Source organism: Suricata suricatta, chromosome 14 (assembly GCF_006229205.1).
Source record: "Suricata suricatta isolate VVHF042 chromosome 14, meerkat_22Aug2017_6uvM2_HiC, whole genome shotgun sequence".
Taxonomy (NCBI): domain Eukaryota; kingdom Metazoa; phylum Chordata; class Mammalia; order Carnivora; family Herpestidae; genus Suricata; species Suricata suricatta.
Window position 1 is genome coordinate 88,987,148 of NC_043713.1, and position 16,657 is coordinate 89,003,804.

At 55.5% G+C, this 16,657-nt stretch overlaps 2 protein-coding genes across 2 annotated transcripts in view; one reads left to right on the forward strand and one right to left on the reverse strand.

The window, feature by feature from the left end:
- Positions 1 to 3,009, forward strand: part of P2RX2 (purinergic receptor P2X 2) — an 8,430-nt gene extending 5,421 nt beyond the window's left edge. Inside the window, exons 3-12 of the mRNA XM_029921642.1 lie at positions 58 to 221; positions 320 to 391; positions 495 to 570; positions 644 to 740; positions 898 to 978; positions 1,103 to 1,241; positions 1,628 to 1,758; positions 1,935 to 2,025; positions 2,160 to 2,225; positions 2,306 to 3,009. Coding sequence (XP_029777502.1) covers positions 58 to 221; positions 320 to 391; positions 495 to 570; positions 644 to 740; positions 898 to 978; positions 1,103 to 1,241; positions 1,628 to 1,758; positions 1,935 to 2,025; positions 2,160 to 2,225; positions 2,306 to 2,647 — 1,259 coding nt within the window. The 3' untranslated portion in view covers positions 2,648 to 3,009. The remainder of the gene's footprint in view (positions 1 to 57; positions 222 to 319; positions 392 to 494; positions 571 to 643; positions 741 to 897; positions 979 to 1,102; positions 1,242 to 1,627; positions 1,759 to 1,934; positions 2,026 to 2,159; positions 2,226 to 2,305) is intronic.
- A 1,676-nt stretch (positions 3,010 to 4,685) lies between these two features.
- The window catches only part of POLE (DNA polymerase epsilon, catalytic subunit), a 47,721-nt gene continuing 35,749 nt past the window's right edge, over positions 4,686 to 16,657 (reverse strand). Inside the window, exons 40-49 of the mRNA XM_029921226.1 lie at positions 16,419 to 16,592; positions 15,342 to 15,467; positions 14,124 to 14,256; positions 13,837 to 14,026; positions 12,828 to 12,959; positions 12,494 to 12,687; positions 7,167 to 7,367; positions 6,906 to 7,031; positions 6,182 to 6,271; positions 4,686 to 6,019 (exon numbers count right to left, since the gene is read on the reverse strand). Of these exons, the coding sequence (XP_029777086.1) occupies positions 5,906 to 6,019; positions 6,182 to 6,271; positions 6,906 to 7,031; positions 7,167 to 7,367; positions 12,494 to 12,687; positions 12,828 to 12,959; positions 13,837 to 14,026; positions 14,124 to 14,256; positions 15,342 to 15,467; positions 16,419 to 16,592 (1,480 nt within the window). The 3' untranslated portion in view covers positions 4,686 to 5,905. The remainder of the gene's footprint in view (positions 6,020 to 6,181; positions 6,272 to 6,905; positions 7,032 to 7,166; positions 7,368 to 12,493; positions 12,688 to 12,827; positions 12,960 to 13,836; positions 14,027 to 14,123; positions 14,257 to 15,341; positions 15,468 to 16,418; positions 16,593 to 16,657) is intronic.

Here is a 16,657-nt window from a genome sequence, read left to right on the forward strand (position 1 = left end):
GGGGCGCGGGCCTCGGGGCCGCGGGAGGCGGCGGTCGGCGGGGGAGGGTCCGGGCAGCCTCCACGCGGCTCTGCCGGGCCCGCAGGTACGTGTTCATCGTGCAGAAGAGCTACCAGGACAGCGAGACGGGCCCCGAGAGCTCCGTCATTACCAAAGTCAAGGGCATCACCTACTCCGAGCGCAAAGTGTGGGACGTGGAGGAGTACGTGAAGCCCCCCGAGGTGCGCCTGCCCGCCCCGCCCGCGGTCGCGCACCCCAGGACAGGACTGACCATCCCCTTTCCGAGCCTCGGCCGACCAAACCCTCTTTCTGAGCCCAGGGGGGCAGCGTGTTCAGCATCATCACCAGGATTGAGGTCACACCCGCGCAGACCCTGGGAACCTGCCCGGAGGTGAGGCCCGGCGGGGCGCACACCTGGGGCGGAGGGTCGGGCCCTTCCTCGTCATTTTGCCCCAGAAGGCGCGGGGCTCCTGACCCAGCCGGCCCCTCCCTAGAGCGTGAGGGTCAGCAACGCCTCCTGTGACACAGACGACGACTGCGTGGCGGGGCATCTGGACATGCTGGGAAACGGTCAGTGCGCGCCAGCGGCGGGCGGGGCGGGCCGCGCCCCTCGCCCCCTGAGCGCCCTCCCGTCCCCCCGCAGGCCTGAGGACCGGGCGCTGCGTCCCCTACTACCGAGGGTCGGCCAAGACCTGTGAGGTGTCGGGCTGGTGCCCGGTGGAAGACGGGGCCTCTGTGAGGTGCGCACGCCTGGCGACCCCACCTGCCCGGGACGCAGCTGGAACCCCAGCGCGACTCTATTTTGCTCCTTTCTCTCCTGGCTGGTCAGAGCCGGGATGTGCCGGGGAGGGGCCCGGGGTGGGGGAGACTAAACACACCCAGTCTGTGCCTCCTCAGCCAATTTCTCGGCAAGATGGCCCCGAATTTCACCATCCTCATCAAGAACAGCATCCACTACCCTAAATTCCAGTTCTCCAAGTAAGAGCCACCAGGGTGTGGTGACAGCGGGTTGGGGTCGGAGCTACCGCCCGGGGAACGCAGTGTTTGTGGGCACAGAGCTTCTGCCTCCGCCTCACCTGACGCGGCTGCGCCCTGTCCTCAGAGGCAACATTGAGCACCGGCAGGACGGCTACCTGAAACGCTGCACATTCGATGAGGTGTCCAACCTCTACTGTCCCATCTTCAAGCTGGGCTTCATCGTGGAGCGGGCAGGGGAAAACTTCACGGAGCTGGCACACACGGTGAGGCGGGCCGCCGAGGGAGAGCGGACGGGCCAGCTCTCCTCCAGGTGTTGGCTCCTAGCTGCAAACAGAGGGTCTCCATTACAGCCAGCCCCCCTTGAGGTCTTGGCCAACCCTGGCCCTGTTTGGGCAAAGGAAAGAGAAACACAATCGGCCAACCGGTCTGGGCATGCATACCTCCTGCTAAATTATTGACTCCTGGTCACAAGGCTGGCCACTAGCATACCGGCATGCTTCAGAAGCAGGGCGCTGGCCAGGCACCCCTGGCTCTTGGCCCGGAGCTGCCCCAGGTGCCCCAAGATGAGCGCCCCACGTAGTCTCAGGGCAGGACCCAAAGCTCTTAAGGGTCTTCCCTGACACCCATCCCTGTGCTCAATTCTGGGCAGGGTGGTGTCATCGGGGTCATTATCAACTGGGACTGTGACCTGGACCTGTCGGCGTCAAAGTGCAACCCCAAGTATTCCTTCCGGAGGCTTGACCCCAAGCACATCCCAGCCTCATCTGGCTACAACTTCAGGTACCTTGGCCTTGGGACGCCTGGGTCCTCGTCTGCCCGGGCTGTAGTGGCTCCAAAGTAACAGAGCAGGTGCTCCAAAGCCCAGAGGACCAGGGGTCAGCGGAGTCTTGGAGTTTCCCATCTTGGGTGAAGGGTGGGTGCCCACCACCATGTTCCTCAGGGCCATGCTGTCCCAGGTTTGCCAAGTACTACAAGGTAAACGGCAGTGCCACCCGCACGCTCATCAAGGCCTACGGGATCCGCATCGACGTCATTGTGCATGGACAGGTAGGCCTGCCTGCTTGCCCCCCATGGATGCAGGCCTGCCCGGGGCCGAGCCAGCATGCCCATCTCCCCCACCCTCCCTTGAGCCCCACCCACCCCAGACCCAACAGCCATCTAAGGCAGCCTCCTCTCCCAAGGCAGGGAAGTTCAGCCTGATTCCTACCATCATTAACCTGGCCACAGCACTGACCTCCATCGGGGTGGTAAGGAAATGCATACTGGGCATGGGGGGCACGGGCGGGGGGGTCTCCCGGGCCCTCACATGTCAGTCTTGCTGGCCCAGGGCTCCTTCCTGTGTGACTGGATCTTGCTGACGTTCATGAACAAAAACAAGGTGTACAGCCATAAGAAATTCGACAAGGTGTGCACGCCCAGGCGCTCCTCGGGTGGCTGGCCGGTGACTCTGGCTCTTGTTTTGGGCCAGGCCCCTCCCCCTCCTCACCCCTGCTCTGCAGACCCAGGCGGGTCCCTGGCCATCCCGCCCCCATGGCCTTGCCCCACCTCTGCCCCTTCTGAGCAGATGGTGGATGCTCCCCAGCAGACTGAGGGACCAGAGCTGTGTGCCCCCGAGCCTTCCCAGCAGGACTCCGCACTCACAGACCCCCGAGGTTTGGCCCAGCTCTGAGCCCACCACACACCTTCCATCATGCTGTGTCCAAGGCCAGGCCTGGTGGGGTCATGAAGTCTGGCCCCAGGACCGAGCTGCCAGCTCCCCTGGGCCCTGCCCACGCACCTCAACATGGTCTGTGAGAAACTGGGAACGAAAAGACCCCCGTGCAACTGGGCGGTGGGTGGACACCAAGTGGGTGGCACCCGATCCTGGCTGCCTCCCAATTTCCCAGGGCCTGGGGGGAGGGATAAACTCCTGCCTCCTCCCCCTGCCCCCAGCTGACCTCACAGGCTTCTCACCCCTCCCCACCCAGATGCCTTGCTTGTTTCCTAGCCAGGAAGTCACATACCCAAAGTCTAATAAACCTGTGCCCAGTACCTCTGGCCTCATTTTTGGGGAAAAGCATCTTGAGGTCCTGAAGACAAATAGGCAGTAGAGGGTCCCTGCGCATGGGAGCTGTGGGTGCCCTTGGTCTGGTCTGTCCTCTAACCAGCCTGGGTGGGTGCAGATTGCATGTCATGTCTGAACAGGGGGGCAGGGAGACTGGGCGCATGAGGAACCCAGCCTCTGCCCTTCAGGTAGCTTGCTCGCCAGCCTCCTGGGGCGGGGCGGTGATCCCAGACCCACCCTCAACATATGTGAAAGGATGGGGACTCTGGAAGAAGGAAGCCAAGGGGGGTAGATGAGGAAACTTGAAACAGGGACCCAGGTGGGGCAGGAAGTTGGTGCTGGGGGAGGGAGACGGACAGGGTGAGGTTGGGGGGGAGCACAGGCCAGCAGCTAATTGGTTACCACACCCTCGGATGCCATAACGGTCATTCTGTTCAGTGGCCTTGCCTGGTGCCAGTGTGGCCAGGCCCCCCCCCCCCCAGAAACCTCCATGAGTTGGCTGGATGGCGGTTCCCCTGGCAACACAAATGCTGAGCACACAGGTCTGTGGCAGAACGTGCTGGGTTTGCACAGCCCACCTCAGCCAGCACCCCACCATTGCCAAGGTTGAGCGATGGTTCAGGGGATCCCCATGTCCAAACGATGCTGGCAGCTGGCCAGAGCTGGCCTTCCCACCTGCCCACACCCAACGAGGCCGACAATAGCACGCACCTGAGAAGCCCCCACCCAGCCCCCTCTACTGACCCTCTCCCATCCTCGAGGGGAGGATTCGTGTTGCCCAGATAGATGCCTGTTAATACCATCTGGCTCCCTGATGTCCAGTTTTGGAGAAACTGGCTTTTCCGGTTGGGCCTGGGCTGCCACTCAAGAACAGGGATCCTGCTCAGGTTTCCTATTCCTGAGCACGAGGGTGACCCCAGGGCCCTTTGCTGTCCCAAATGCCCCAGTCCCTAAGCTGGCCTCTGAGGGACCAGCCCTGCACCCCCAGCCCTGCTGCAAGGACAGGCCAAGATGCACCGGCCCCCAGCTCCTCCCCCTCTCCCCTTGGGGACATCTCTGCTCAGCTTCCAGGAAGCCTCGTTAGCGCCCCCCCCCCCCCGCCCTAATTTGATTTGATCTCCATCTGGGGGCTGATGCAGGCTCTGTCCACCTTCCAGTGTCAGGTTTCTCGTGGCCACCGGGCCTGGACACAGCCGGAGCACAGTACCCAGGGGCCAACAATGCACTCGGTTGTGACAGATGTTGGTCTCCCTTCCGCCCTTGTAGGGACTAAGACACCTTGCACACACAAGCACACGTAAAAATTTTAAGGAATGTAAAAACAAGTTGAAGTGTCACACTGGGGGCACTCGGAGAAGTCAGGCGGCAGTGACGAAGTTGAGCCAGGCTCCAGAGTGGACAGCGGCCTGCAGCTTCCGCACGCCTCCCTCGAGGCTGCCCGTTTGGGGTCTGAGTCTATGATTCAGTTAGCCTGCTCGTTGCCTTGCCAACCTGGCCATTCTTCTTCTCCTGCTTCCAGCCTCATTTAGTTAAAAATGAAGCGTGAGGGTGCCTGGGTGGCTGTCGGTGGCATGTGTGACTCAATTTTGGCTCAGGTCCTGATTCCAGGGTTGTGGGATCACGTCCCTGCGTCAGTGGGGAGCACGGAGCCTGCTTAAGATTCTCGTTTTCATCCTCTGCCCCTCCCCTGCTCACGCTTACTCTCTAAAATACAAAATAAAATAAAATCTAACTATTAAAATGAAGTGTGGAGTTGCTCTCTTGCTCTGGGGCAGGGGACAGAACAGAGGGAACGGCTCAGCACAGGCTTCCCGAGGTCACCAGGCCTCCCACTTTCCCAGCCCCACCGCAGAGTCAGCGAAGTCAGGTCCCACATCTCTGTGCCGCACCGGCTGTCTGAAGAAACTGGTGGCAAGCGTCCAGGTTCAGAGAGGCCAGGGCCCTGACTCCCCCTCTCTGCGGGGGACAGCAGCTGACCTGGGCTTGCAGGCCCCCGGGGCCCCTAAAGGGAGGCCCCCAGGGGTCAGAGGTCTTGGACTCTGCAGCTAAGAAGCCAGAACAGAACTGCTTCAAGCCTAACACGACTACTGCTGCCACTTCACCCCCGTCTCCCCTGGCCTCGCCCTAGATCCCTCGGAGCGGAAGGTGAAAACCTAGTCTTGCACGTGAAGAAGCATCCCCCTGAAAACCCAAGTGCTGACAGACGACATTAAAGTCTGTGATAAATGAGTGCATCTTCCCTCCCGTGAGCGCAGTCTGAACCCCCACCCCCACCCATAGCACGGGCAGGTTCAGAGGGCAAGGGTGCCACACCCCGGATTCCAGGTCCCGCTGCTGCAGACAAGGTGACTGCTGTGATGCGGGCCCCACCCCTGCAGACCCTACACTGACCAGGAAGTCTCCCGACAAGAAGGCCAAGTCCCAGGAACTTATTGTGGGAAAGACACCCAGGTCCCCTGAGGGTTTGGCTCCGAGTCCCGGGAACTGGCCCCCCTCCTCCTGCTGGTGTCCAGACATGGGACATATCTCTGTCTCCGTGCTCACAGGTGATAAGCAGGGACTGCAAACCCCACCAGTCATCACCAGACAGAAGACCCCCTGAACAGCAGAGGAACGAGTGAAAGAGCAGGACCACGGGGAGGGTGGTCTACACAGCAGGAGCCACTTTGGTGACCCCTCTCGGGCCAACAGTGGGCTGCCCTGACCACAGCTGGGGGGCCCCAGGGAAGCCCCAGGTGCAGCCACTTCCTGCTCTGGCTGGTTTGTGCTTCTCCATGTGACCCGCTCCCCGGAGCTCCTGGCCACTCATCTTCCTCGGCGCTCCGTCCTGGACCTGGTCACAAATCTGGGAAATGAGGGCAGAGAACGGAGATGGTAGACTTGCTAATGGCCCAGCTGAGGGTTCTTCTGCAGCAGCCACTCCAGGGTCTCCATGAGGTAGGACATGCCATAGTGCTGGGCAATGTTCTGGAAGATTCTAATCTGGTCCATGAAGACCTGCAGAAATGACCAGTCACAGCTGAGACCTGGTTCCAGATGAGGCACAGGGATACAAGGCAGGGGCTCAGGGTGTGGGGAGAGAAGCAAATGGCAAAGACCAGAAAAGGCAAACGGGAGAGGAGGCGGTCGGGCCAGCCGGTCCAGCCGTGGGACCCCCACCTTGGTGCGGATGGTGAGGGCAAAGTCCCCGGCACAGCCACAGTACACAGGCATGTTGGTCTCCTTCACACCCCGGCACTTGAGGCAGACCTGCAATGAGAAGCAGACCTGGTCACCAGTGTCCCCTCCTAAGCCACTGGTGGCCAGCGGTAGCCAAGAGCTCAGTCCACCTGCCTCCCTGCCCCCCATGGCCTTCAGGATTTCTCCAAACACGCCAGTTGCTTCCTAACCCCCTCGCTGGGGCACTGCGCCCTTGCCTCTGAGCCCCAGGAGCCCTCACCCCTGTGCCTTCCTTGGGTCTCCCCGCTGTATCACACTGGCTGTGGGCTGTTCTCTGCTCGGACCCCGACACCCCCTCACATCTTGGCTGAGCTATCCTTTTGGTGAAAACACCCCTCTATCTGATGCTGAAGACATCCATCCCTCTCTCTCTCTTACACTTACCACGACTCACGCTCTGTGCTGCTCACGATCTACCCTATTCCACTACAACGAGGGTGCATGCAGCTAGCACCCGGCCCCCGCAGGGGCTCCGGAGAGGTGTGACAAGGAGTGGAAAGGAGACAGCCGATCCAAGGGCTGGTCACCTCAGAGCACGGAGTCGGGACTTGAGAACTGTGCACAGTCTTAGCTTCTCATGGGTGCAGGCGGCTCACCAAGAAGCCCTCTGTCCCCTGGAGAGGGCGCTGGGGTGGAGCCCCCCCGAGCCCGGCTGGCCACTCACCAGATCCTGCAGAGTGAAGGCCATCAGTTTCTTCTGCACGGCTTCCACCAGGGCCATCTCGATGACTGATGAGTCATAGGCAACCTGACAATTGGAGCAGAGCCACCGAGGCAGCACGGCCCCGTCCTGGGCAGAGTGGGAGAGGGCCAGATCAGCGCTCCGCCCAGCCGTCTGCTCGGCAGCCAGTGCTTCCAGGGACCGGGCAGGGGCTGTGCGTGGGGGGGGGGGGGGGGGCGCGCCCGCACACAGGGCCCCGCCCACCTGGGAGAAGGAGGGCTCTCTGCACAGGTCCAGGTCCCGGCAGAAGTTACAGCTGCGGCAGATGACCTCGGGGAGCACGTAGGAGCGGCAGGGGTCCCGGAACTGGGCCTCCTCCGAGAACTCGCCGACGTCCACCAGGCGCAGCAGGTCCCGGTTCAGCTTGTTCACCTGGTTCGTGATGTTCGTGTCCAGAGACAGAACCTTCAGAGGACAGGACGGGCGTCAGGGCCGGCCTCGCGGGCCGGTTTCCGTCGGGACCGGAAAAGCCTGCGGCGGACTCTGCAGACTCGGCTTCTCAGCACCCCGCCCTCCTCCTCCCACAGGGAGCGAGGGCACCGTCCCCAGGGCGGCCCTGGAGCAGAGGTTTCCGCCGGCTACGAGGGGCGGGGGCGCTGCGCGCTCTTCCCGTCGTCCTTCCTGGCGCCTTCCTCCTCGAGGACAAGCAGTCCTAAATCTAGGGGACCTCACAGGACCTCACAGGGAGGGGGTGCTCTCGGCCCCGACGCTGCGGGGTGCCCGCGCGGCTGGCGCTGGGAAGCCTGGCTCTCGTGGTGGTGCCTGCAGAGCCACAGGTGGGGCATCTCGTCCTTTGGTCCCTAACGGAGGAGGGGACAGGACAGACCTCTTTAGAGGCCCCTCCCATCACTAAACCTACTGTCGCAGCTCAACACCAAGAGCACCACAGAACCAAACGTCTTAGTGGACGTTTTTGGGAGAACTGTTTATGTCAAATTCAAAGCCCACCACCCTATCCAGCGAGACAAGTAGATTAGGGCAAGCAGTAAATTTGCAGGTATGTATGATGAGGAGCGGCAGCCCGTTAGATAGTATGAAACTGTTCGCTTAAAAACATGTAATTTATGTATTTCCGTTATAAAAAAACTGGATTGAATTAAAGAGAAAAAAAAAGATTTCACTGGTGAATTTGCCAGACATTAAGTAAAAAATAACATTGGGCACAGTATCTTCCAGGAAACACAAAAGGGAAGAACATTTCTAACTCATTTTATGAGGCTTCATGATCCCAAAGACAGTACAAGACAACGGAACACCAACCACTTTCATGTGCACTCAAAAATCCTCAGCACAATACCAGCAGCTGAACCCACCAATACATAAAAAGAATAATACATCATGGCCAAGTGCGACCTACTCCAGGAGTACAAGCAAGGCTGGGGTAATGTTTAAAAATCAGTGCCACATCCAGATGGCCAGCAGACACATGAAAAGATACTCAACGTCATTCATCATCAGGGAAATTCAACCAAAATCACGGTGACCTACCACCTCACAGCTGTCAGAACGGCTAAAATAAAACACAAGAAATAACAAATGCTGGTGAGGATGTCAAGACCAGGGACCGTCCACACTCTTACTGGGAATGCAAACTGGTGCAGCCACTCTGGAGAACAGTATGGAAGTTACTCAGAAAGTTAAAAACAGAATTACCCAATGATCCAACAATTCCACTAACGGGTATCCACTCAAAGAATACGAAAACACTAATTCAAAAAGATAGATGTGGGGCGCCTGGGTGGCTCAGTCGGTTAAGCCTCCGGCTTCGGCTCAGGTCAGATCTCACGGTCGTGGGTTCGAGCCCCGCATCGGGCTCTGTGCTGACAGCTAGTTCAGAGCCTGGAGCCTGCTTCCGGTTCTGTGTCTCCTTCTCTCTCTGCCCCTCCCCCTCTCATGCTCTGTCTCTTTCAGTATCAAAAATAAAAAAATAAAAATAAATAAAGAAAAAAAAGAAAAGGAACAAAAAGATAGATGCATCCCTGTGTTCATTGCAGCATTTTTTACAATCGCCAAATTATGGAAGCAATCCAGTGTCCACTGACAAATGCATGGAAAAAAAGATGTGACACAAGATACAAGTGCAATACACAAACACCCACGTGTCTCCAGATACTAGTTGTGAGCTGGACACTGAGGTCTAAAAACGTCAGTGTTACTACAAAGGCACCAAACCTGAAAACCTTAGGTGCAAATGTGTGCAATATTTATACACAGAAAACCCCAAACGCTGATGAAAAAAATCAGAGACGACCTAAATAAATAGAAAGAGATAGTGGTTCACGAATCGGGAGTCTCAACATTAAGATGCTGTGGGCGCCTGGGAGGCTCAGCTGGTCAAGTGTTTGTTGGACTCTTGATTTCAGCTCAGGTCGTGACTGCATGTTCATGAGTTCGAGCCCCTTGTCGGGCTCTGCACAGACAGTGCGGAGCCTGCTTGGGATTCTGTCTCTCGATCTGCCCCTTCCCTGTTTGTGCTTGCGCACTCCCTCTCAAAATAAATAAATAAACATTACAATTAAGATGTTAATTCTGCCTAAATAAATTTATAGATTAAAATGATTCCAGGGGCACCTGGGTGACTCAGTTGGTTGAGCATCTTCTTCTGCTCAGGTCATGATTTCATGGTTTGTGGTTCCAACCCACACACAGCCTGGTTTATTTCTTCTGTCTCCCTCTGTCTCTCTGCACCTCCCCGACTCACGCACGAATTCTCTCTCCCTCAAAAATAAACAAACAAAAAAGTAAAAACTAAAAAATAAAATGACTCCAACATTCTAGAAGGATTTTTTTTTTCTGGGTAGAAACAGATACGCTGATTCAAAAATTTATATGTAAAGCAAAGGAACTAGACAGAAGAGCCTAAACAATTTTGAAAAAGAATCGGAGGCATTCACACTACCTGGTTTCAAGATTTACTAATAAAATTACATAAAGACAGTGCAGTGTTGGTGGGGCGCCTGGCTGGCTCAGTCGGTTAAGTGTCTGGCTTCAGTTCAGGTTATAATCTCTTGGCTTGTGAGTTCGAACCCTGCAACAGGCTCTTTGCTGACAGCTCAGAGCCTAGAGCCTGCTTCCAATTCCATGTCTCCCTCTCTCTGCCCCTCCCCTAACTGTCTCTCTCTCAAAAATAAATAAACGCTAAAATTTTTAGAAAAATAAACACTAAAAAAGGACTTAAAAAATGTATGGCATTGGAAAAGGAACATAGACATTGATGGAGATCCAAAAAGAGACCCACTCATTTATATGGCCAGTTAACTTCTGAAAAAGACACGAAGACTATTCAGTGGATAAAGGATAATCTTTTTAACGAATAGTACTGGGATAATTTGATTCGCTTACGCAGAAATACCAACTTCAATCTGCAACAGGCACTGTACAAAAATTAACTCAAAATGGATTAACAGATGAAATGTAAACCCTAAAACTATAAAAGTTATGAGAAAATCTGCCCTTGGCTAGAGCAAAGAATTCCTTTTTTTATTTAAAAAATGTCTTTTTAATGTTTTTTATTTATTTTTGAGACACACACACACACACACACACACACACACACACACAGCATGAGCTGGGGAGGGTCAGAGAAAGAGGGAGACACAGACTCCGAAGACAGGCTCCAGGCTCTGAGCTGTCAGCACAGAGCATGACGCAGGGCTTGAACCCACGAACAGCGAGATCATGACCTGAGCCGAAGTTGGATGCTTAACCAACTGAGACACCCAGGCGCCCCTAGAGCAAAGAATTCTTAATTGTGACATGAGAAGTTCAATCTATGAAGAATTGATAAAGTTAAGGTCCAGTCAATGAAAAATCTTATTAAGAGAATTTTGAAAAGGTAGGCCAAGGTTTGGGCGAATATATTTAAAAATCATTTATCCAATAAAGGGGTTGTACCCAGAATATATAAAGAAATCTTAAAATGAAACAATAAGAAAAAGAACCCCATTTTTAATGGGCAAACGATCTGGACATCTCACTAAAGATGCATGGACAAGCACCACCCACATGAAGAAACACTCTGCACGCAGAGAACCGGGGACACAGGTCAGAAACAGGAGACGCCGCCACACCCCTGTGCGAACAGCTACAGTCCCGGAAGTGCCCGCGCCGCATTGGTTCGGGGAGGTCCGAGGAGCAGAGGGGCTCTCGTCGTTTGTGGCGGCGGGAGCGCACTTAGCTTGTGACCTGGCAGTCCCCCTCCTCCATTTTTACCCAAGAGAAACGAAACTTATGTTCACGCAAAAGCCTACGTGAGAATGTTTACAGCAATTTTGTTAATAAAAACCGAGAACCAAAAAGCGAAATGGACTTCACCCAGAGGACAACCACCGCGGCTCTCCCGCACGACGGGGCCACAGAAAGAAACCAAGTACGGAGACATGCAATCGCGCGGGGGAACCACAGAGCACCCTGCGACGTGGAAGAAGCCAGGCCTAACCGGCTCCACAATCTGTAACGTGGCATTCTGGAAGAGGTGGCAAGGGCGGCCCGGTGGTTCCAGGGGGAGTTCGCTCAGGTGGAGACCATGTGAGGCGGCCCTTGGCACAGCCCCGTCGCTCTGTGAAAGCTCGAACCATTTACCGCACACACTGTGACCGTGTCACCTGTAGAGAGTGCACGGACATCGAACAGACAGATCGGCGCGCGGGATGTCTGCGGGATGATGAAATGTCCTGCATCCTGCCTCTGCCGCAACTCACAGAACACACGCCCATGATGGCGACATCACTGTACATACGCTACACCTTAATAAAAATAAATTTAAAAAATTCTGAACTCTTTACTCCGAGGAGTAAAATGGGAAACTAAACTACTTCTGCACCACAACCAGAAGTCACCTGATCCCGGGGCATCCTGTAACTTAAGGCCCAGAAAAGTGCTCTCTGAGGGGTGACGCCTGCATATCATTATCTGGTAATAATATCCCATCGCTGACTCCACCGGCCTTTCCCGGAAAGGCACTTAGCATCCAAGCAAGCTCTCCTCCGTGGTTCTGCCACAGCTGGCTCACTGTGGGCGACTGTTCCTGGTCTGGCCCCCTAGTCCCATGAGATCCACAAGCACCACCAGTTCACTGCTCGCCCACTCAGCACATGCCACTCACCAGCACCCCCAGACCATCCTACCCCAGGGCCTTTGCATCCTCAGGTTCTTCCTCAGGTCTGCACATGGCTGGACCCTCCTGCTCAATGTGGTCTCAGGGCCCCGTCTTTCTCACCTACCCTGCCCCTCTGAGCCCACCTCAGCCTGCCTGCCCTCCCTGGGCTCACCTGTCCCCAATCGACTTGTCCACCCCTACACTGGAGCAGACTCCCCGAGGACGGGTGTGTGTGTGTGAAGGTGCGGCTCTGGTCTCTCCGCTTCCGGCCCCAGATGCCTCACGCAGCAGGTGCACGGACTGAGCCCTGAGTGTTCGCGGTTCAACAAAGACGTACCCCTGGCACCCGCGCCCCCGCTCACGTTGACAGCTTTGTGCATGCTCGCGTTAGCGTTAAGCATCTCTGCCTCACTCACGTGTGTGGTGGCCTCACCTTGCACACATATTTGATGAACTCCAGCGCAGGGTTATTGAGCAGCAAGTGAGAACCAGGGAGGACAGGAAACATTTCCGAAAGCTCAGTGGAGTTCCGAGAGCCCGTGACTTTCTTCTGAATCTTCTGAGTGATGGTGAAGAAGTTCTGAGTGAGTTCATTTGCCACATAATCTTGAGAGAAGGTGATCATTCCTGGGAAGGAAAGGGACATGGCACATGTTGCCCATTTTGCAGCGATAACGACATTAAGGGAAGGACACGGGGATCCCCAGAGCAGAGGGCTCAGGTCCCAGGAACAGAGCAGTGGCCTCATGCAGCAAGGGGGTGCTCACCAGGAAGGGCTCCGGCCGCCGCCTGGGCCTCTTGGGAGGGCTGGCTGGGCCCCCTCCTCCGCACGGGGGTGCTCCCTGGGGCGCTGCGCCTCAGCTCCTCCTTCATGCTGTGGTACACAGCCACAATGTATGCTGCAGAGACAGGCCACAGGCCGTGGGCGTCAGGACCTGGGGGCCCTGCGGCCGCTCAGACCGCCGGCAGCCTGGGCTGAAAGATCATTACTAGTCATGCCTCTCCTGGCTGCACTTGGATGAATCAAAATCAGTTCGAAAAATGGGAATAAGCAGGACACTTGCTGAGGCCCAAGTCCAAGTCCATTTAGTAGGGAGGGTGCTGTGCAAGCCACACATACCAACCTTCCCACTGCACAGCGACAAAGCATGGCTCATAAGCACAAGTGTAGGCCCCTGGTGTTGGACGCCTTCTGAGAGAGCACCCTCAGGAGTTCCAAAAGAGAGAGAGAGAGACTCAAGGGCGAGCACACACCCAGTTATGAACGAAACCACCGCTGTGGGCACACATCGCTAGGTCTATCTGCAGGGTGCTGTCCTGTGCCCCGGTCACCTATTCTCCCTAAAGATGAGCACTGAGTTAGAGTGTAATATTTACGCTTTGTGTGGGTATGATCCTAGACACCTTGGTTTGTAAACATCGAACTTTTCTTTTTTATTTTTTTAACACTGCACCTCCAGACCCAAAACAGATACAAGAGATTCTGACACAGAAGTTGGGCCTCAAAGACTAGCCCGTGGGCAACTGATTCAGGAAGTTCCTAATTTTTTGTGTTTGGGGTTTATTTTTACTCGCTCTGTGTGCATACACGAGTCCTGGGGCTTGCGGACACGCCCCCGGGCAGAGGAAGGGGGTCCCCGCCCTGCAAGTCCTGTGCCCAGAGCACTGTCACCAGAGCACTGCCACCGACCGGACTTCCCCGTTCACCTCCCTGCTACGCGAACACACCAGAGCCGGGCCACTCCCGCGCCAGACGCACGCCGGCGGGCGGCTCACCTGAAACGATCATGAGGAAGTAGCTCTGGCAGGAGGCCGCCTGGGGCAGGAACTGCACGATGTTCCAGTTGTTTTCCAGCATGTCCTCCACGTCCGGCTCCTGGGCATCTTCCTCCTCCTCCTCTTCCTCCCCGCTTTCCTCCTCCTCCTCCTCCTCCTCCTCCTCCCTGCCTTCTTTTCGGGAGTCTTGCTGTAACACAGGACCACCACACGTGTGCAGAGACAAATACAGGCCCCAGAGCTGTTTCAGGTCCCAGCTTCGGCTCGCCAAGACCGCTCCATCTCACCTGTCCGCAGTGAATGCTAGACGGAACGTTTCCTTTGATTCCACCGTAGTTAGAGGGATCCATCCAGAGAAGAAACTCCCAGCACCGAGAGAACGAAATCGTCAAGGAATGGAAGATCTCTCTAGAATGGATGCTGAAAAGAAGCGAAACAGAAACTGCTTGAATGAAGTCATTTTTCCCTCTATTTTTCTCTTTTTATTTTTGTCCCTATCTGCTGTTTACCCTTCACTTCTTGAAAAAAAAAACAACAACCAAAAAACAGTCGATTCAGACTGTATCACCCCTCCAACTTTCTAGAGAAGGTGATAAACCCAGCACTAAGGAGCCCTCTGCAGCGAGCAGGAGGCAGGGGCAGGGCCGGGGCTGAGTGCGTGCAGGGACAGCACGCAGAGCAGGGACACGGACTGCCGCGCGCCTGCTCTCTCCAGCGTCCAGAGCCTCGGGACTCACGGGCCGGCCGTGTGCTCGCAGCAATCTGCCTCAACAGCGAGGGGCTCTAGACTAGACATGGTTCCGGCCCTGCCTCCCTATAAATCTCAAAAAATACTCAAAAGGCCAATTTGTTTCCAAGTAACAAACCTCTAGAATATTTATAGGAGAATAAAATGCAAAAGTATCCGACAGACAAGGCATTAAAACGGGTTCACAACTGTTCACATCCAGTGCGGTATCACCAGGTAGCAAAGCAGCAGAGAACTACAGCACGGAATCAGGGCAAACCTACCCACTGGATACAAATCAGAACTGATTCAAGTGTTATGCTGAGCAAAACAGGACACTGAAATGGTTATTCACCCTGGATTCTCTGTGGCCACAAAGCTCGAGAAAAGACAGAGCAGTCTCAGCAGACTCCAGGAATCCTAAGACCCAGCTGGGCTTCCAGACACCGGAGACAAAAACCACCCCGGACGGGACAAATGGCAGAACAATACCGCAGAAGAGGGCTGGCAGGTTTATGGACACGGTGAAGACAATTACCCAAGAAGAAACACTGGGCAAAATAAAACTTTCGAAACAGATCTACCTATAATTCTAGACCAGCAACCAGATCTCCCAAAAATGAAGGTAAAATAAAGGCTTCTTCGGAAATCCAGTGGCAGAAAGGATTCATTACAAACAGATCTATAGTACGAGCGATTTACGGGAAGTCCCGCAGCAGAAGGTAAATGACACCAGGTCACAACACGAAGGCAGGCAAAATGCTGGAAATGGGAACACCTGTTAGTGATGTACTCCACGTAGGCAATGGCATCTGCGATCCGCCGCTTCTTCGTGCAGAGGACGATGCGGTTGAAATTGGCGTAGACCACAGAGGACCCCAAGCGCTTGAACTCGGCGATGAGCCTGGAGACCGAGGTCACATCAGTCACAGTGCCACAGAGGACACCACAAGACATCTTGAGAAAAAGCTAATGATCCTAAACTGAAAAGCTCTGCTAAATATACCTGAAATCCAGAAGCACCGAAGAGTGAAAAATCTCTCACGGCAAAACCAGTATTTGTTTCTTTCATAAACAAAGCCAAAGAGAATCAAAAGCAGGAGAAAACATGCTATCATATCACACAAAAATGGCTAACTTTTGTATAGAAACAACTCATATAAACCAATGAGAAGAAAGACTAACAAAGCTACGGAAAAATGGGCAACGGAGAGAAAAAGGAAGTTCAAATGCACGTACAACGAGGGTTACAGGGCGGGAGCGCACCAGGTTAGCACTTCGCTGCACGAGGCCGGCACGAGCGCCTGCCGTGCGGGGCTGGGGACGCACATTCTCCACCCCTGCTGGACACACACCACCCGCACAACCTCCGGGGGAGCGCTCTGCGGCTCTCTTGACCAGAGTAGCATTTTCCTCTCCAGGCATGAGACCTATCAACCCTGCGTCGGTGATTTTGCTGGAGATTATTCTGCAGGTATATTCCGTGACCCTGGGCACAGGGTCATTCTTGCTTGGTGATCTGTAACAGCCTGAGTTCTGGAAGCAGCCTGAGTGCCCATTAGGATGGTACCTCCACACACAGGTCTCCTAGGTCTGCTCTTAGCCGCAGGTGCAGGGCACACACACAGGCGTGAGGGCTCGTGCGGACAGGACGCAGAAAGACCGCAGCGCACAGCAGGCCTGTGCAGGACACTGAGCGGGCTGGGACAGCAGCTAAGCGCTCCCCGGGACCTTTACCGCCACAGACCACGCGCCCAGAAGTGGACTCCTGATTTGGGGCATCAGCTGGCCATTCCTGTGGCTTTAGGGACTGAGGGGTCAGCAGGGCCCGGAGCAAGAGCCTGGCAGCACTCACTGCAAGAAGAGCTTCTTCATCATGTTGTGGAGCGTGCGGTGCAGGGCGGGGTCGTGCAGCAGTGAGGCCGGGGACCGGAGCCAGCGGTAGAAGTGCATCACCTGGTTGTCAGCGTAGATGTTGCGGTACTGTGTGATCTCCTTCACCCAGCCCACCACCATGCTCTTCAGGATCCTGGGAAAACGGCACAGAGGGGGTCCCTTTGTCCCTGACACAAGCTTCCCCCTGCTGTGCTGGCA